At 46.6% G+C, this 18,123-nt stretch overlaps 2 protein-coding genes across 7 annotated transcripts in view; one reads left to right on the top strand and one right to left on the bottom strand.

The window, feature by feature from the left end:
* Positions 1-922: 922 nt before the first annotated feature.
* On the bottom strand, positions 923-12,062 carry SLC33A1 (solute carrier family 33 member 1). 3 transcript variants are annotated; one of them, XM_055723230.1, is made up of 6 exons: positions 11,201-12,062; positions 6,959-7,149; positions 6,140-6,324; positions 5,086-5,203; positions 4,028-4,243; positions 923-2,341 (listed from the first exon to the last, which is right to left on the bottom strand). In XM_055723230.1, the coding sequence occupies exons 1-6, from the start codon at positions 11,955-11,957 to the stop codon at positions 2,174-2,176; spliced, it is 1,635 nt and encodes a 544-aa protein (XP_055579205.1). In that variant the 5' UTR covers positions 11,958-12,062; the 3' UTR covers positions 923-2,173. The 3 variants fall into 3 exon arrangements, with proteins under 3 accessions (XP_055579205.1, XP_027662445.2, XP_055579206.1); XM_027806644.2 differs by having other exon boundaries at positions 6,140-6,219; XM_055723231.1 differs by lacking the exons at positions 5,086-5,203; positions 6,959-7,149.
* Positions 12,063-12,247: 185 nt separating this feature from the next.
* The window catches only part of GMPS (guanine monophosphate synthase), a 29,980-nt gene continuing 24,104 nt past the window's right edge, over positions 12,248-18,123 (top strand). For 2 of the 4 annotated variants that reach the window (XM_014280664.3, XM_027806648.2), the window contains exon 1: positions 12,366-12,384. Coding sequence is in view for 1 of the 4 variants with exons in the window: in XM_055723229.1 (XP_055579204.1) it covers positions 13,358-13,384 (27 nt within the window). In the remaining 3 variants the exon portion in view is untranslated. Of the gene's footprint in view, positions 12,385-13,227; positions 13,385-18,123 lie in introns of those variants that run through there. The other 2 variants (XM_027806647.2, XM_055723229.1) reach the window with 2 other exon arrangements.

The following is an 18,123-nucleotide window of genomic DNA, read 5'->3' as shown; positions in this document are numbered from 1 at the left end:
TGAAACAGGAGGCAGTTGTTTAATTTAGGTCACATTTCACATATATTACTACTGATTTAGAGTTTATGTTTAATTTTTATGTTGTCAAGATCATCCAATATACTGACAAGCAATCCTCAACTTGTCTTTATTAATAACAAGTTTCACTGGCATCTTCAGAAATAGTGAAAAAAATTGCAAAGTAAAAGCCAACTCTAAAACACCTACAAATTAACTCACTGTATTCTGCACCTGAAAAGTTTTTCCTCAAAGTCAGAAAACTTAAACATAAACATCTCTAGGTGTAGCCAAGATGGGATTAAAGTAAGTGGCTCATTATTCCAGTAAAAACACAGAACTGAAGTGCCTTGTACAGAGTTAATCCCATGGAGATATCTGGCTAGGACTGAAAGATGCACCCCCCTTCAACTACAAATCTCGCATATATTCTTATATATTCTTTTTGTGCTCATGCAGAGGTGAAATTGGAAGATTTTTATTTTGGGAAGTAAAAACAATGTGACCTTATTTAGCTTGACTGGTTGTGCTGTACTTGAGGCAAACTGTGAGAATATGCTGTTGCTGGACAGCAGTCCGCAGCAGGGGAGAGGTACAGCTCAGGGTCTGGCTTTCCCCAACTGCTAAGGGTGTCACTGAGGAAGCAGAGGGGAAGAGACCGAGGAACAGGCTTCAGTGCCCAGGGAAGCACTTGGTCACACTGTCCTCTTCCAGTCACCTTCTTAATCCTCTCTTCATGTAGACATTTCACACACACCCATATGACCCCTTCAGTCAGTCAAAGTTGGTACAGGTTTACCTTTTTCCCTGAAACATACAGTAACAAAGATCCACAATGCCCTCTGGAGCTTGGAACACCAAGTTCAGGATGCAGTACTTCAAATATTGACAAGGCAAGAAACACAGAATGGAAAAGAAAATCACGTACCTTTCAAAGAGAATTTTAATAGACTTCTTTTTTAATAATGATGTACCATATACACCCAACAATGTCCAAGTGCCCTCTCTCTAGGCATACAGTGCGCTTGCTGTATGTCACTAAGGCACTCAGGAGGGAAGTAATTTTTGATAAATGCCAAGGGAATGTTTCCACTACACAGCATCAGTAATAAATGTCTATAGCAGCTCTACCACAGGATTTCGCTTGTTTGATTTATGTGGCAGCAAGTAGTATGCTGACTCACTGGGAATTTGGCAAGTTTGTCATCACCAAATCACTTTCAAAGGCACTGATCATCTTTTCTTACCCCTAGGTGGGAACAGTCACCTTTTCTTGCACTGACTTTGAAAACAAATGCTCACGTTACAGTTACATAGAGGAACCAACACTATCAATTCATTCCCTCAAAATAAAAACCGCCCTCCGAAGGCCTGCATGCCTTTGGAAGCCTGTTTTTTGTCTGCTAGCTGCTGCACTACCCAGTTTGCATCTTCAGGACTCAAGGCTTAGAGTATTGTGCGTTACTGAAGTCCTACCTGACAGCATTTTTTTCGACAAGCAAGTACCTTGAATGGAAATCAAAATGCTTTGAAACAGCAGAATTAAATGTAATTTGTTTATAAAAATATTTTCTTATAAATCTTTAAAGCTTATAAAAGCCAGAAAATACATTTAAAAGAATTTCTGAAACATTTCATCCTTTGAGGTGTGGTTACAGTTCAGAAAGTGAGAAGAAACAAAGCCCACAGACATTTCACATTTCTCTTCCCACAAGGAATTCTGTAGCACAACATGTTTAATCTACAAGTCAAAATGCCTTTGACATCCTTCCCCGGGTCAATTCCCCATGTCAGATCATTTCTGTTTGAAAATAAAGGGTTGGAACTTAGCCGACAACGCTGCTGTGTAGACAGACATGGCACAATGAGCTTTTCCATAGTCACTATATGGAAATTCAGACATTGGTTATACCAGCAGCCATGACTCTGAAGCTAGAGCTCGGGGATATGTATGTAGTACATAGGTGCCATTTTTTAATCAATTACTTTCCCAACTTAACATTTTCATATTGGGAGTGCAAGTGGTATCACATACAAACATACCACCGCCTCAGCCACCCATTTTCTCAGTGATGTGGCATTTAAAAATACCTATATTCCTGTTTATTGATTATGGGATATGTCTTTGTAATAAAACTAAAATGACCTTGCTAGTCCGTCCAATATTTAAACTGCATCAATTGGTCCTCTTGCACTTCCACGAAGACTGTCCTTCATCCTGCAGCTTTTTAAATTTTGGCCCAAGTAGGAACCACCAGCCAAATCCCAGAATGACACAGATGACCGATTCCACATAGTAACCATCCAAGGTAGTAACACAAGAACCACCAGCTTTTGTGCAGAGCTGAAACAGAGAAGCAGAAGTCAATGCATCAACTATTCTCTGGGAGAGAGACACACAGACCTTTTAGAAAGCAGGGATTAGATACCCACTGTTTTTTACTTGCTTTTGGTTATGATTAAATATATTTTACTCTTCCTTGTTTCTTATGGAGTTAGTAAGAGAGGCTTTTGAGCTTACAGTCAGTGTGAGAAGTAACAGAAATGTTATAAAACATATGGGAAATGGAGCACTGGCCCAAGGGGCTAACTCTAAAAAGGGAAACTGTCCAGCTGTCTCATGCGGGCCTGAAGGTGCAATTGCTGTTCTTCATACCATGAAAAAAAGATATTTATTTTTTCTCTAGCCATCCAAACTGCTTCTAAAGAAGTTACCCTCTTGCATCTCACCACACTGAATCTACAAATGGGCAGTACAAAATGCTGCATATGTTTGGGAAAAACGTGCTCGGGATGTTTTTTAATCGCAGAACTGGAAGACAAAATCTCCAGCATTTAAAGGGTAAGAGCATAGCACTCTATAATTTCTGCTATTGTTCCGCTATCAATACTGCTATAATCCCAAGATAAATCAATCCTCTGAGTTGAGGTTCTGCCAGCATTTTCATTATTCTGAGACGTGTCAAGATCAGATCAGGAATAAGAAAGGAAAGGTACTGGAACATTACCAGCTGGGAGGATGTGAGAAAAAGAGGAGTGAGGTGAAGGAGGAAGGACTTAGGCTCGGTAGAGGCCCAGACACAGGGAACCTAATTAGTGGCAATGCAATGAGAGGCAGGCTGAAAAAGCACACACTGCAAAAGTGGTTTCCCCTCTGCAACTAGTAACAACTGCAACTCCAGTTCAAAACAACTCATATTTGACTCCTAAAACACTTTGTTTATTTAGACAGTCTCCACATCCTAAAGAGTCCTGGCATTCATGAATGAAATAAATCTCAGTCATGAGTATGGAAAAAAAGTCCCAACAAAAAAACCCCCAAAACATTTCCACCCTTCCAAAGAGTCACATTAAAGTTTCTAATTCGCTCATGAGCAGCTGAATTTGGAACCTTGCTTTCCAGGCAGCTTTGCGTACTGCCGTTTGATCTGTGTGCAGCAGCACAGCATGTTCTTTGTTCCCTTTCACAGGGCTCCCCAGAACTGGGAAGGCAGCCAGTCACACTGCTCAGTTTCATATGGAAAGTGAAGATCAATGACAGAGAGAGAAGCAGCATCACAGGAGAAAGTATCAAGGTATCCAGATAGAAAGCCTCCAAAAATGCAGAAGGAACAGAAACCTACCACAAAAATTAAAGGACTTGGGGGACAGACACACTGCCAAGAACAGCACGCCTAACTACACAACTCTGAACTCAGCAAGGTTAACTCTCAAAAATGCACCTACAGCCTCCTTACACAGCAGAGAATGTGGCACCAGTCTACTGCTTCTACCATCAGCTTTTCACCCCAGCCCAGAAACGAATGGACAACTACACTGCAACTGCAAATCTGTGGTAAGATGTTAGTTAGTAAGAGTGTACAGATAAAACCAGAGTGAATTTTGTCAGACAGGAAAATCAGCTCAATTGGTGGGAATTTTCAAGCACAAGCTATGCACTATGAAGGTTTTCAAAGGTGAAAAAATACTAAAAGAAGCAATTTCATCAAGAAATATTTGAACAGAGACCTTCACAGCCTCCGACACTTACTTCTGCAGCAACCGTAGTTCCACAGGTCTGTTCCTGGGCCCCTGCACACTCTTTCACCGTGAGCGGGTCCACAAGCCAGAGCGCAACGGTGGCAGGCCAGTTCCCTCCCAGATTTGACACAGTATTTAGGAGCGTCATGTAGGTCCCTCCAATCAGTGGATCACTGACTTTGGCGTTGAAAGCCATTATTGCAACATACATGCTATACAGCGTAATCTACAGAAGAGGTAAGAAAACCCACAGCGCTGTAAGGCCTCCACAGTTACAGACAATGACAGCTAAAACCCCCACCATAAAAACTGTTCTAAGAGATCACTTGAAGTTAGCAACCTTGACTACAAAATAACCTCAAGAGCTTTTTAAATGGCTTAAAAAGAGATAAATTACTTCTGCAGTCTGCCTCTCTGCTAATTCCAAGAAGTAGCCTTGCCACTTATCTCAAGTCATGCTGAAATGGACCTAGCCTCACACGCACAGGAATGACTCAAGTAATCAAACTGAAGTATAAGGCCAGCTAAAATAGCATATAAAAATAACACTTTTGCTTTTAGAAATACACTCTTAAGGCTCTGCATACATTTTCGATCTGATCCAAAGCCCAGTCTGTATCAGGCATTTGTTTTCCAGGCCTTTGGATCAGATCCGTTATGAAGCTCCTCCAAAAACATTCAATAAAGTATGTTTTCTAGGGCCAGGATCACATAACTTTATGGATCTGCACAATACGCATGATCATCATCATGCCTATGAAACTCAGTCGAATGCTGGCATTTCTCCCAACTCCACCACACTTTTGATCTTTTCTGTTTGTGGACAAAAACACATCTGGGAAACAAAAGATCTGGTCAACTAAAACTAACACCACTGAAGATGTCCAATGGAGCACATGGAAGAGGGCAAAATAATATTGGCAAGAGTATCAAAAGCAAATATAGCCATACAGCACAGGTCAGACTTAGAGGAATTCCAGTGTAACTAAAAAGCAGAAAATGGCATTTATAGTCCTCTAGTTGATCGATATGGAATACCCCTCCCCTTCCCACACAAGTGCACGTTACCTGATGTAAAGCATAACTCAACAGTACTACAACATAGTAGTAGACAGGAAATCCTCCTTCATGTTTTACTTTAGGAGTCCACCATACCAAAAAAGCAAATTCCAGACCAAGCAGTAATCTGGAGGAATAAGATAATTCATAATTCAAGTAATTCCTCCCATGTGTTTCCTTGATACAAAGCAACTGTTGAACATTTATACATATAGACTACATAAAAATAGTTTATCTCTAAATAAGTACAACTATTTCTATCTTAGAATTAGGTATTAAATATCTGACAAGCACTCAAATTGTAAACATTTTACACCTAAACAATTCTGTCTTCCATATAAACACAATTCACTGCCAGATCTACAGTAGTTTTCTCCCCTGCCCCTTCACACAGAAATTTACTTTAGAAAGCAACGCAAAAGATATCCACCTACATTCAGCTGGAGCAAGATCTACTGTTTTTTATTTGGAGAAAACATACATAGTTGCCTAAGAACATGTTAAAGTAATGAGTGTTACAGACATGTTACACGATTTACTGAGTAACAGCATTACATAATTTGCTGGATTCATTGTTTTTGTATTCTATAAGCAAACTCCTGTACAAAACAATTAACACAGAAATGAAATGTCTCCTTGCCTGCATCAGCCTACCTTAGCTTCTTTTACTTCCAGTTACCTCAGTAAAACATACATCCAGCAGATGCACCAAATGACTTGTCCATGTGTTCTGCCACTCTCACACTGGGAAGCACACAGAATTTTACAGAGAGTCCCAGATCTAGTCAGCACGATTCACGAATAAGGAACTATTGACACTGAATAAGAGCAGGGCAGTACTGCTCTAATGCTGTTGTATACGTGCCTTGAAAACACCTCCTGTTCTGCTTTCTCGCCCGTGACACTGCATGAATCATCTTCAGGGCACAAGACACAGTGTTCAATTTAAGATGAAAATTATGACATACTTCCTTGTATCTGGAAGTTATGGTTACACAAGAAATCCAATACTCATCTGAATACATAAATTACTACGTTTCTGTAAAATTAGATTTGTTTTTACCTGAAAGGCATAGCTTTGTAAAATGTGTTGAGTGGCTGGGGGCCTGCTGTGTACTTGCTGATAATCAGAGGCAGTATTATCTGTAAAGGAACCATTGGAACTGCTAGCAGAGCTAAGTGCTCTTTCGGGACTCCCTCTTCCACCAATTTGAGTCCTGTTACAGCATCTGCTGCTGAAAATCCAACCTGCAATGTTAGACAAAATAAACTGAGTGAGAGTTTGGCTAGAAATTCAGTTTACTCAGTATTAAGTAAGCTGAGAAACTGATAGAGTACAAGTCGCTCCTGTCTCTGATTTGATTTCCAAATAAGTTTTGAGACACATTCTACACTTGCACACTCTTACTGTCTTCAGTGCCAAAACTATACCAAGAGCATCAAACATAGCAATCACATTCACGTCCATGCTGTAACTGCTATTGGTACCCACAACGGCCAGCAAGAAGCCATGAAAACCCAGTTTGTACAGAGTTGCAGATTCTAGGAATAATATACAGGTTCAAAGAAATGTTTTCTGTCCTTTTAACTGCAGACTACAAAAGCAGCCTAATTATTTAAAAATGTCTTAAAACAATACTAGATTGTACTCAAGCTTCTCTTTGATGCTTGGGTAAACACAAAAGCTCAAACAAATGTTTTCTCTTGTACAACCCTGGTTAGCATGATGACATAAAACATTCTGTTTCAAATTTCATTTGAAAATTCCAAACTCTGATGACAAGAACTAGGAAAGCTAAGAACTGTTGCATCACAGGGACTCTGTAACCTTTCAGACTCCAGCGTCATCAGCATCTAACAACTGATGTATATATTTACTTACCTTTGCTGTGAGAATCAAGAGACAGAAAGTAAGAACTGCTGGCATCTTGATTATTGAGAATAGCAGCCTGTATGTATCAGTGATGCCTTTTGTTTCTTCTTTTATTGGTATTAGTTCCTTATTTTCCTTTTTCAAAAGGGCAACCAGTGTAGTAGTAATTAAAAAGACAGCTCCCCAGAAAAACAGGAAATCTGGAGGGGAAAAATAAAATAAAATAAAAAGTTTTTTCTAGCAGCAGTCATCAACACTAAATTAACAAGTCACTGAGTATCTAAAATGCAGTTATTTTGCAAAAATATCAACATAATAATAAAAAAAAAAATGAATAAAACCATTACTCACTGATCCTCCTAAAAACAAGGAACAAAAGCAAACCACATACACAGCTACACACAGTGACTGACACAGCTCTTCCCTGCCCCTCACTCTGTAATGACATGTTTGCTTGAGATCTGAGACAGAACAGCAGCAGCAAACCGGGTCACTTCCTTGGTGTTCTCAGTATTACTACCACAGCAAGCACATTGGAAGAGAAACAGAAATACAAATTTTGAAGGATTACAAATACAACCTCTAAAAGCTAATAAAGGAGGAAAAACCATTTAATAGTTAAAAGATGGGGAAAACGTCAGAGGAAGTCATTCACAACTCTCCAGCTGATTTACCGTGTTGCTACATAACTATTCTGTCCCTCAGCTCTATACTGCCCCTATAATATCTATCCACCATCAGAAGGAAACAAAGATTTACGCTTGTGAGTGTAAAGATGTTCTGATGAAAGTTCTTACACAGTTGTAAAGTCAGATATGTCTGTTTTAAGTTGATATTACACTTGCCAACTTTATGGTGCTCTATTTTAAGCAATATAGTATTTCCTAAATTATGTGTTTGAAGGCAGCAATAGTAAAAATCAACCCATATTTTACGGCAAGTACTTTTCGAGTTAGTGAATGGATTAATCTAAGATAATCCTATCTTCTACCTTTATGAAAGGGGCAAGAAAGGACTCAGCAACATGCAAAGGCTAAAACAGAAGCAGCCTTTTATTTTCCTAGTCACAACCAACTGCAGAAGCCTCACGGTGACTTGAAAGTAAGCTGCAAGGGCTGGTGAAAGGGCAAAGACAGTGCAAAGGTTTAGTCAATTATTAGCTGCTGCTTACGCACAGGAAGAGAGCAAGCCCAAGAAGCATGGAAGAAAACACAGAAAGACTACTTTACCTAAAGCCTACTGTTCTCAGTTTAAAAAAAAATAAAAAAAAAAAGCCATTTCAAACCATTTGCTGCTGCTTCCACAGCAGCTACTTCTCCCTCTTCTAAAGTAAGGAAGATCTCATAATCAATGCTGTCAGATTGCTCTCTCCCCTGCTAAAAAAAAAGTACCCTGAACATGTACTTTTAAGTAAAAGGTAAATTTTCAAAGTCAAGATAATCACAGCTACTGTCTACAAAAGACATACAGGAGTGGTACTCTAATAATAACACTAAGCACTATCACTGCAGCGCAAGGACGGGAATAGAAATAGCTTTCAACATCATCGCATGAATACTCTTGATCAGGTCAGCTTTGTCAGCTGCAGTACAGCAGTGCAATGGCTGGATTAGCAACAAAGCAAAACAAAAAATAATAAAAGCCATATATAATATTCCAGATTTTAAAAAAAAATGGTTTTGTGGTTGTAGGCTGTTTGCACAAAAATAAAGTATACTTCCTTTCAAACAAAGCCCACTAACAGGCTACAAGCAAAACAACTTTGAAATGATAGTTTACACAAGGAATTTCTAGCACAAAATTCCTGGTGCCACCACTGCTGCCTCCCCCCATCCCTATTTTGTCTCTGCTTCTATCCCGTTACTAACAAAACTACTGTGTTGGGGCAAAGCAAGTTTTTTTTAATTAGATCAGGGATGGACCAGGTTGGCAAATAACCATCCACAAAGCATGCATGGGGGTACACGCGTTTTGTCACAACAGCTTTAAGTAATTCTACAGCTACACATATCCCAGGAAAAAGGGCGCTCCACAGTCACTGGCCCAGGTAAATTTGAACTGCCTTGAAGGGGCACCTTCTTCCTGTGCTCGCACTTTACCTCTCTTCCTTCATGCCGAAGAGGCATTCCTGTGATTGCTTGGGAAAATGGACAGGAATCAAAAAACCCAGCCAGTAAGATTCACCCCCTGTCCCTCCCTTATAATAATAATAAAAAAAATAAAAAACCGTCATTTGAGCAGCCAAGTGCTAAACTCATATACATGCTAGCACAAACAATAAGTCAAATGAAATTTATTTCTCATTCTCTCCTCTAGAAATGACCCTGAAACAACATAACACAGCATTTGTTTTGCTGAATGGTTTTACATTTGTTCATATTATTTCCCAAAGTTAATGAGAATGGCTAATGCTGTTGCTTCTCAGCCACTTAGAGCTGACTCGGGATCACGAAGCATTGACTTGTTCCTTCCCTAGCACTGGCACTCAGCCTATGACAGACGTGTTCAGAAAGCAAACTGACAGAAAACTATTCACCTTTTCAAAGTGTTCTGCTGCTGTAACTGCCCGAACCGGCTCAACATGAGCCCCGTTACAACCAGCGCTAGGACTGGAGAATCACTCTCCTCGTGTCAGTGAGCTGGTTTACAGTCCGCCAGCTCTACAGCTGCTTCAGGAGAAATGTGGACACAGCAATTTGTGGCACACAGTCACATGAACAAGGGAACAGACATTTCTTGCAACCAGTTTCACCACCCCCCAAAAAAACCTCCAATATCTCCTGCAACTATAGTGTCAGTTATTTGCTTTTCTTACTCTGCCCAGGTTAGTACTCCAGGACAAGTTAAAACAGGTTGCGTTGGTTTTGGGACATATTTTTTTTTTCAGGGACAGCACCCTTGTAATAGTAAGGAACCCATTTATACAAACAATACAAAGAAAAATAAAAAACCAAAAAAAAAACCTGGACAATGGAGGTAAGTATAGACAAACCAAGCTCTCTTAATTACACTAGTCATTTGCAAGTTGCATCAGCAGTAAAAGACGTCAGTGTGCCACTGCAGCAAGAGGGGAGAGACACACCAGCACTGACGATCTACACAGTAAGGGAAAACAAAAGAAAACAATAAACAAGGGTTACTTCGAGGACCACTCTGTACTGTCTAACATATAGACCTGACACAGGGTTATCAACAGGAAGGAAAGAGGAAGACTAGTAAGCAATTGTGATAGCTGCATAAGTACAGCAGTCTTGGCAACCGATATTCTGGTTTAACAACATTGGCATAGGACAGAAAGTGAAAACTAGCCTTTAAACAACAACTCAACTCAGTTTTGGCATATCTTTTCTCGTAGATGATATAGGCAGAACAATCTATGTAAGAGAGGGAAAAGAAACTAAACCCATGAGAATTCAGTCTTTATTGCCAGCCATGGTCACCTTGACACTGCAGCCAGAAGTGGTGCCATTTTTCCTGTCCTCCCATAAGCTGAGCTGGCTAAGCTCAGCCTTGCAACCAAAACGTGCATTTTAAGCCTCTTCTAGATAATAAGCCTAACATCAACCACCGCATATAAACTTTCTGGAAAAAAACCACACCAAACCACCCACCACCAAAATCAAACCTAACAACCCCAAAATCACCAACCACCACATTAATACAGTAACAGATACGGTTGGATGACCGGACTGCATTTAATTCATTAAAGAGAAAACCAAATCCCCCTTCATTTACTAAAATAAGGCCTTCCTTCAGAAACAGGCAAAGTGGTCCACCTGAAGATTTGTCACCTCCACTTCAGTGAACAATATCACCTTGGAAAAGTAAACTTTTTTCAATTTCCCCTTTCCTTCCTCCCAAAAGGAGATATTCTTAAAAAGCCTTCTTAAAAAGAGGCAAAGCTTTGTTTGTTTGGGTATTTTTTTAACAACAATCTATTTCATGGTCATTAAACTGGAGGGAGGTGAGGGGAAATTCTCTCTAAAGTGCTTAGATCAGCCAATATAATGACAATGCAGGTTTCCCACACTCTCAAGCCCAGAGAAGCCTGAAGTTCAGTGCATGTAGCAGCAGACTCCGCCAGCCTCCAGGAAGGCTGTGCTTTCTCACAGGCAGGGGACAAACCAGACCTGCTCAGTTCACAGCGCCAAACCACCGCTTGCTCTTGAATGGAGCTTCGGTCCAGGCTCAGGGAAGAAGAATCCCCATCCCAGCATCAGCGCGCACAGGCCGGCGGTACCCAGGCAGTACCTGAGAGGGTAACAATCCCTTGGGGCTGGGGCTGGAACCGCAGGTACTTGTTGCAGAAGGAGGCCGACTCGAGGGCCAGGAAAAGGACGTTGCCCAAGAAGTAGCCGGCCGTCTGGCCCACGGAGTTGCAGGTGGAAGCGTAGCCCACATTCTCCCTGGACAACATGGTCAGGGCCCAGCCGTCCACCGCAATGTCCTGCGTTGCCGCCAAGAACTCAAAGAGGAAGAAAGTCACAGTGAGAGCCACCACGTCGGGGCCCCGGCCCTCCCCATCGCCCAGCAGCAGGTCCACCTGGGTGGACATGTAGATCATGAAGACCCCCAGGACGTACTGCGTGGGCACCAGCCAGGACTTGCGGCGGCCAAAGCCCCGCAGGTAGACGGCGTCTACCAGGGGGGCCCAGAGCAGCTTGAGGCTGAAGGGCCAGAAGACGAAGCTGAAGAAGGCCTGGTCGGTGTAGCTGGCACTCCTGCTCTGCAGGATGAGGGGGACGCTGCCCGCCAGGCCCAGCGGGATGCCCTGCAGCACGTACAGCACCAGCAGCAGCAGAATGCTGCCCAGCTCTGCCCGACAGTCCCGCGCCCCCCGGGAGCCCGCCTCGGGCGGCGGCAGCAGCGCCTCGGCCTCGCCGCCCGGCAGCCCGTCCCCGCAGAGCGCCAGGGCGGGCGGCACTTCACCCCTCAGGTCCAGGCAGTGGTGCTGGCTCCCGGCCCGGCGCTGCCGGCCGCCCTCCTTGGCCGCGATGGCAGGCGACATGTCTCCGGCGGCGGCCCAGGGCCGTGCGGCGCGAGGCGGGAGCGGACCCCGCCACCGAGGAGAGGCCGCACACCGCCCCGGCCGCCGCCCGCCGCCCGCCACCCCGCCCCTTCCGGGCACGCGGGCGCCGGCGGCAGGCGTGGCTGCCACTCATTGGCCCGCCGCGCAGTGACGTCAGGTGGCCGCTCCTCCCCGCTGTCGCTCAGCCCTGACTGGCCGGCCCCGCCTCCCAGGCGGCTCTGCCCCTGGGCTGTTGCGCGGGCGGCGGCGCGGTGCGGGGCGCGGAGGTGGCAGCTGCCGGGCCTCCCTGAGGCGCCGCGGCGCCCGGTACGGGGCTGTAGGCAGCGCGTGTGAGGGCCCGGGCGCAGCCCCCGCCGCGGGCTGGCAGCAGTTAAGTGCACAGTAAATAGTAGGTGAAAAATAAGAAGTAAGTTGCATTTTTTTGCTCTTTTTTATTTCCGTCGGTAGAGGAAAGCTCTTCGGCTCTCCCGTGCTCGCAGAAATAAATCTTTTCGGGGGGTGTCAGTCTTTTACCCTTATTTATAGTTACAGCCTGATTAGACCCTCAGAAACACGGTTTGTGTGTCTCCTGCTGTTTGCAGGACTTGATGTGTTCTGCCAGCGCTCAGTTTTTAAAAGTCCTTGAAAGACTTTAATATGGATAAAGGCGTAATACGATTAAAACACTAGGAACAAACATTGCACAATTACTGTCCTTGGGACAGCATTGCTTGGAATCCGGCAGTGGAACCAGGCCCCAGCTTGTAGTTTCACAAATAACTTCAATGCCTGTAGTGAGGCTTTCTTCGCTCCCCTCTCTCGAAGCGCGAGGGCTAGCGTTCAGAGAAAGGGCGTTAAAACGGCTCTGGGGAGAGTCCCACTGGTGCGGGCACCTTGCTCAGGGTCTTTCAAGAAATTCCTCCAGAGATGCGCTTTACACCACGCGGTGGACGCACAGAGGCGCCTATGGGAAAGCCGCGGCCGCTGCCTCCGCCCGTGCCCTTACGGAGCCGCGGGAGCGCGACGCCACGAAGTGCCCGTGCCGCGGGGGGCGGGCGGGCTCCCCTTCACCTCCGCCACCCGCACAGGGCCGGCCCGGCCCCCGCCGCGCCCCGCGCCCGATCCGCTGCACCGCCGGCCCCGCAGCCACCGCCGGCCCCGCAGCCACCGCCGGCCCCGCAGCCACCGCCGGCCCCGCAGCCACCGCCGGCCCCGCAGCCACCGCCGGCCCCGCGCTCCGCCCCTTCCGCCGGAGCGGGGCCGGGCGGGCTCCTCCTCCCCGCGGCGGAGGCGCAGCCGGGCGGCATTAGCTCATCGCGGCGGCGGCTCCTCGCGGCCCTTTCTTCCCCCTGCCCGCCTCGGGGCCGCTGCCCGCCGGCCGGAGCGCCCCGGCAGCCCCCATGGCCCTCTGCAACGGAGACGCCAAGGTCAGTGCCGCCGCGCTCCCCCTCGCCGCGGGACGCTGCCCGCCGCCCGCCCGGGCCTGCCGGGCGCTTTGTGCCGCCGCTGCCCGGCCCGGCCGCCGCCTTGGCTGGCGGGCACATGGCGCGGCGGGACCGGCCGGCCCCGGGGCTGCGGGCGGCCCTGCGGCGCAGGCCGGGGCCGGTGCCTGCAGCACGGCAGCTGCCCGCGCCCCCCGCACCGCTCGGCCACGGCGGCCGTTCCGCTGGGTAGATAATTAATTCCGCAGCCTGGGCTTTGATAGGGGGTTGTGTTGTTGTGGAGGGTCGGCTCCGGGTGCGGCCGAGCCCGCCTGAGCCGGGGCCGTTCGGCGCCTTGGCCTACGGCAGCCCCAGGGCGAAACTCAGCCGGGGCCTGGGGGTCCGGGCAGCGGCCAGCCGCGCTGCTGGGGCGCCACGGCGCAGGGGCAGCGGCCGCTCCTTCGGCCGGCTCCAAACAAAAGTTGCCGTGCTCGGGCTCCGCGGCCCCGGGCGGGCTCGCCACGCCAGGCCCCGGGCGGGCCGCTCCCCTGTCCCGGTGACCCTCGGGTTGCCTCGCGCCCCCGGTGTCGCCCCGTGCCCGGTTTGCAGCGATGGTGGCAAAAAAAATGCACCTTGTGTGCCGGGGTGACAGCGTGACTCGTGTGCTTTCGTGAAGTTGAATTTGCGTCCTTAATAACGCAGCTTCCGAACCAAACCCCTGCCGGTTGTCTCGAGTGTTTCTGTGGTAGGATAAAAGCCTTGTAGCGTCGTTCGTCGCTAGTTAGCAAGGAAACGTGACCCTGGGCGGGCTTTTTTAAGTGCTTGGTGGGTCCCTACTGAGACACCTTTCCCTGACCATGGACACAACCCCCTTTCCTGGCTGGGGCTGCTCCCGAGGGCCCCTTTGCTGGGGCGGTGGCACCCGGAGCTGTGCCAGGCCGTGCCAAGCCCCTCTCCCACAGCGCGTGTGCTGGCGGGAGGTGGGGGACAGGAGCGAAGGAGAGCGGTTTCCGCGGGGGCCCAGGTCCCAGCAGCCGTTGGAAATCCGCATGCGACTTGAGTAAATTCAGGTTTGCCCAAGATACTGAGTCGGGGGCTCTGGTATCGGCCTTGGGGAATGCCTGAGTTTGAAGGAGATCCTGTCCTGTTATACTTTGGAAAAATATGAGTAAGTGTTCTTAGATCTGCTTAATTTTAATACCAGAGGGTAGCAATTAAGCTCTTGTAAAACCTGTGCTGGCTTGAAAGTGCCAGATCAAGGCTCCTGGTTTAGGCCTGTCCGAAGTTATTTGTGTGGGTTTGCTCAGGGCTGAGGGCTCGGACAGGGGGGCTGCCGCTGCGGAGCGGGCTCTGCCGGGTGCTTCCTGGTACTCCGGAATATTACTGTTCTCTGTGTTAATGTGTTTTATAAATTGCATTAATGAAAATCCTGCAAGCGTGTGGGTGTGTGAAATGCTGAAAATTTCCCTGATTCTGCAGAAGTGGGGTGTTAGGAACCTTTAAGCTTGGTTTGAAGTGCTAGGTGGGTACACTGACGAGTAAGGTATGCGGTGTCCTTAGCTGGTAACGCAAGCCTGATGGCAGGTCTCCTGCCACAGCTTACCATAGAAATTACATTTTTTTTTGACATGAAAAAAACCCAGCAGTGATGGGAGCCTTTTTCTTCCAGTGTAACTGAGTGGTAGGGCTGAAATGATAGATTGAGGCTGATCCTCACGATGGCAGTGTGCTTGGAGGTGAGGATGTGTTTCAGGTGGCACTCGGGACCTCAGTTCCAGGTCTCGGGTCTGTGAAATGGTAGGCAAACAGCAGTCTGGAGGTACAGCTTTTTGACGGCATAATCACTTTGTTTCATTGGTCGTGGAGAACAGTAGGAATCCTTCATATATATGATGTGGTTTTCAGGGTAGCTTGTGATTTAAACTAGCTGAATATAGACTTCCCCCCCCTCCCCTTTTTTTTTTTTTTTCTTGGCATACACAAGTTCCATGCTGTTTTTAGTTCCACTCTTGGGACATAAGAATGGTGCCTCTGCTATGCCCCAGCGCCTGAACCGCCTTGGACAGCTGTCAAACCAGCTTCTACAGAAGTTCTCAAAAATAGCAAGTTGTCCACATTTTTGTGAAAATAGACCAGGAGAAGACAAGGAACTCTAGTTATACCCCTGCTGAGGGGAACAAGCTCTTTTGTTAGAAATTGGAGAATCCACACTAGGAAGAGGTGTTGGCTCCATACACCCTCCCTGTCCCTGCAGGAGCTGGGCTGTCTGGTATCCTCTTCATCTTTCTCCTGGCACGCATACGGTATACAAATGCATGGGCTGAACTGCCATGTTGGCTGCATGTTAACAGCATCTGTTCCTTTTTTCGTTATATTAAATTAATTTTCCCTTGTTAAATTTGGGTTCAAAATCTCTACCCTTGGAACTATGCCATTAAATAAATAAAGCCAGATCCTGTACTGCCTGCATGCCTTTCTTCTTCCTCTTCTTCTGTGTAATTTATGGTAGCATTTCTGTTGGGCTCTCTTCGGAGCTGAACCTCCTTACAGTTCTACTCAAGCTGAAAAGAGAAGTACAAAAGCTGCTCTGACACAGTCTGTGTGGTGATGGTGGTTGTCTGTGTTAACTCCCAGGATGAGGCTTGCTTGGATGTGTGCTGGAGACGTGCAGCAAGGTTGCCTACAGGAGAAAAGGACAGTGGGCAGTGCCCTGCGTAATAGTGGGAGAGCTATTTCAGCCTGTAGTTTACTCTTAAGCCCACATCTAAGGGAGCAGTGAGTTATTAGGCCACCAATTGAATGATTTTTTTTAAAATTTTAATTATTTTTTTTTCCCTTGTGAGGTGTGTGTTGTCTTGCTGATCTTACATGTTCCCCCTAAGGAGATCAGTGTTGCTCAATGGTTGCAGTGCCTCTACTGGATTTTAGCCTAAATGCCCATAGCATCTTCTGAGGGAAAACCTGAGTGCTGGTTAGAGGCTTTTGAGATTTTGGGAGGGTACTAATGGACTTCCAGCGAAACCTGGGCAATGAGCTATTACTTGAAGTTTTTAATAGCCATCTTTCAGGGCCGAGTAAACAATTAAGAAGTAATTCTAATGTTGATGCTGCAATCTGTGAAGGTGTTCCTCTGAACATTGTGCAAAATGATGCTGTACTTTGCGAGAGTGAGGGGATGGCTTCATGTGGGGTTTGCCACTCAGGAACAGAGCGCTCACATCTGGGTGGCTGCAGTGCAGAGGCTTGGCTGGTTTGGTCTTGCGCCCAAGGGGTACATGTCACTGTCCTGCTTTTGCCGAGGAGAACTAACAAAGCTGCATGTTCATTTGGGATACAGACCTAATTACGCCTCCGTATGCAACGTTTCTCAAACTACTCCTGATAGAAATTTGAGCTCTTTGTGTTTTCATGTGTGTGTGTCCCCCACAGCTGTTCCTTGAGCCCAGCTAACTACACCTGACTGCTCAGAGCAGCTTACTGCCTTCAGGGTAGGGCACTGAAAATGAGGTTTATTTACTAGCTACAAATGTAAACACTTGGTCATCGGTCCAGCTGAGCTGATGCCAGCTATAACTTAGGTTGTCATGCTTTTTTTTTTAAATTGTAAAATGTAAAAGCTGCTTTCACAGAATGGTGCTACTTTCTTCTTACTCAATTCTGCAGGTTCTTAGGAGTGATCTGCAGGTTGGGAGATGCTAGGGTACAGTGTGTGGCTAGCATTGCTGGCAGGTGGGACCCATCTGTGCAAGGGCTGGCTGTGTGCCTGTGGCTTGCCCAGGGGTCTGGGGTGGGCTGCTTACATCCCACCCTGGTCTCTTGCAGGTGGAAGTGGACAGTCTTGGGCGCTAAGCAGAGAGGGCTGTGGAGCTCTGTCCCATCATGGCACAAGCTACAGCATGTGCTCTGAAACAGTTAAAGGGTTAATAGGAAAAAGCACTGCAAGGAACAGTGTTTGCCACAGGATGGGATCAAGAAAGAATAAGGACATTGGTCTTTCTCGTATGAACTGCTAATTTAGAAGTTGCTAGGTGAAAATGCCCAGAATTACTCTAAAAGTGATTCCCACTCTTCCACTGGAAGGGAAGACGTTTCTGTGGGCCTCTCCATCTGACCAGGGGGCTTGGAGGGGTGTTTGCTGCTGAAGTCTGCTTTCCTCCAGCTTGTGCCCTTTTTGTTGCGTAACCCAAGACTAATAAGACATTAAGAGCTGCCCTTCGGGCAACTCAGCTACCAGCTGAAGGAAGGAAATCAAGAAATTGACTCTTAACCTGGATTCAGGCTTTTGAGGGATTTAGCACAATTTTTTTTTCTGCTTATGTCCTTTAATTTAGATAAAACCTTTTCCAGCTAGTGTAAACTTTGGAAGTTTTCAGCATGCTTGCCTTCCTTGACTAATTTGAGCACAGTTTCCTGCAGTGTCCCTTGGTATCTGAGGAAGAAAGCTCAAAGGCAGCCTTTGCTACGTGTTCGTTGGGAACAGCGTGTCCCAGCAGGATGATGCGCTCCTCCAGAATGACCACTGGTGTATGTGGGGGTGATTGTCTGACCCATGTGGAGATACTGCGGCAGGCTGCCCCAGCTTCCTTCAGAGCCTGAGCAGCAGGCGGGAACCTCCTGTGAGCCCTGGGTGGAAGGATGTGTTGCCTGGTACAAATATGCAGAACTACTCCAACACACCATGATTAAAACTTGAAACGGTCATAAGCTTCAAGATGTGTTTTGTGGCAGTGTTTGCTGAAGTAAAA

The sequence above is a fragment of the Falco cherrug genome, chromosome 11, assembly GCF_023634085.1.
Source record: "Falco cherrug isolate bFalChe1 chromosome 11, bFalChe1.pri, whole genome shotgun sequence".
Taxonomy (NCBI): Eukaryota; Metazoa; Chordata; class Aves; order Falconiformes; family Falconidae; genus Falco; species Falco cherrug.
This window is presented reverse-complemented; position numbering and strand designations above follow the sequence as displayed.

Bases quoted from the DNA above. Each gene is read 5' to 3' on its own strand.
- SLC33A1 (XM_055723230.1), bottom strand. From the start codon at position 11,957: ATGTCGCCTGCCATCGCGGCCAAGGAGGGCGGCCGGCAGCGCCGGGCC. The intron at 7,150-11,200 runs GTACTGCCTGGG...TTTCCCCTCCAG, and splicing joins AGGGATTGTTACCCTCTCAG to ATTTCCTGTTTTTCTGGGGA. The intron at 5,204-6,139 runs GTAAAAACAAAT...TTATTCCTCCAG, and splicing joins TACAAAGCTATGCCTTTCAG to ATTACTGCTTGGTCTGGAAT.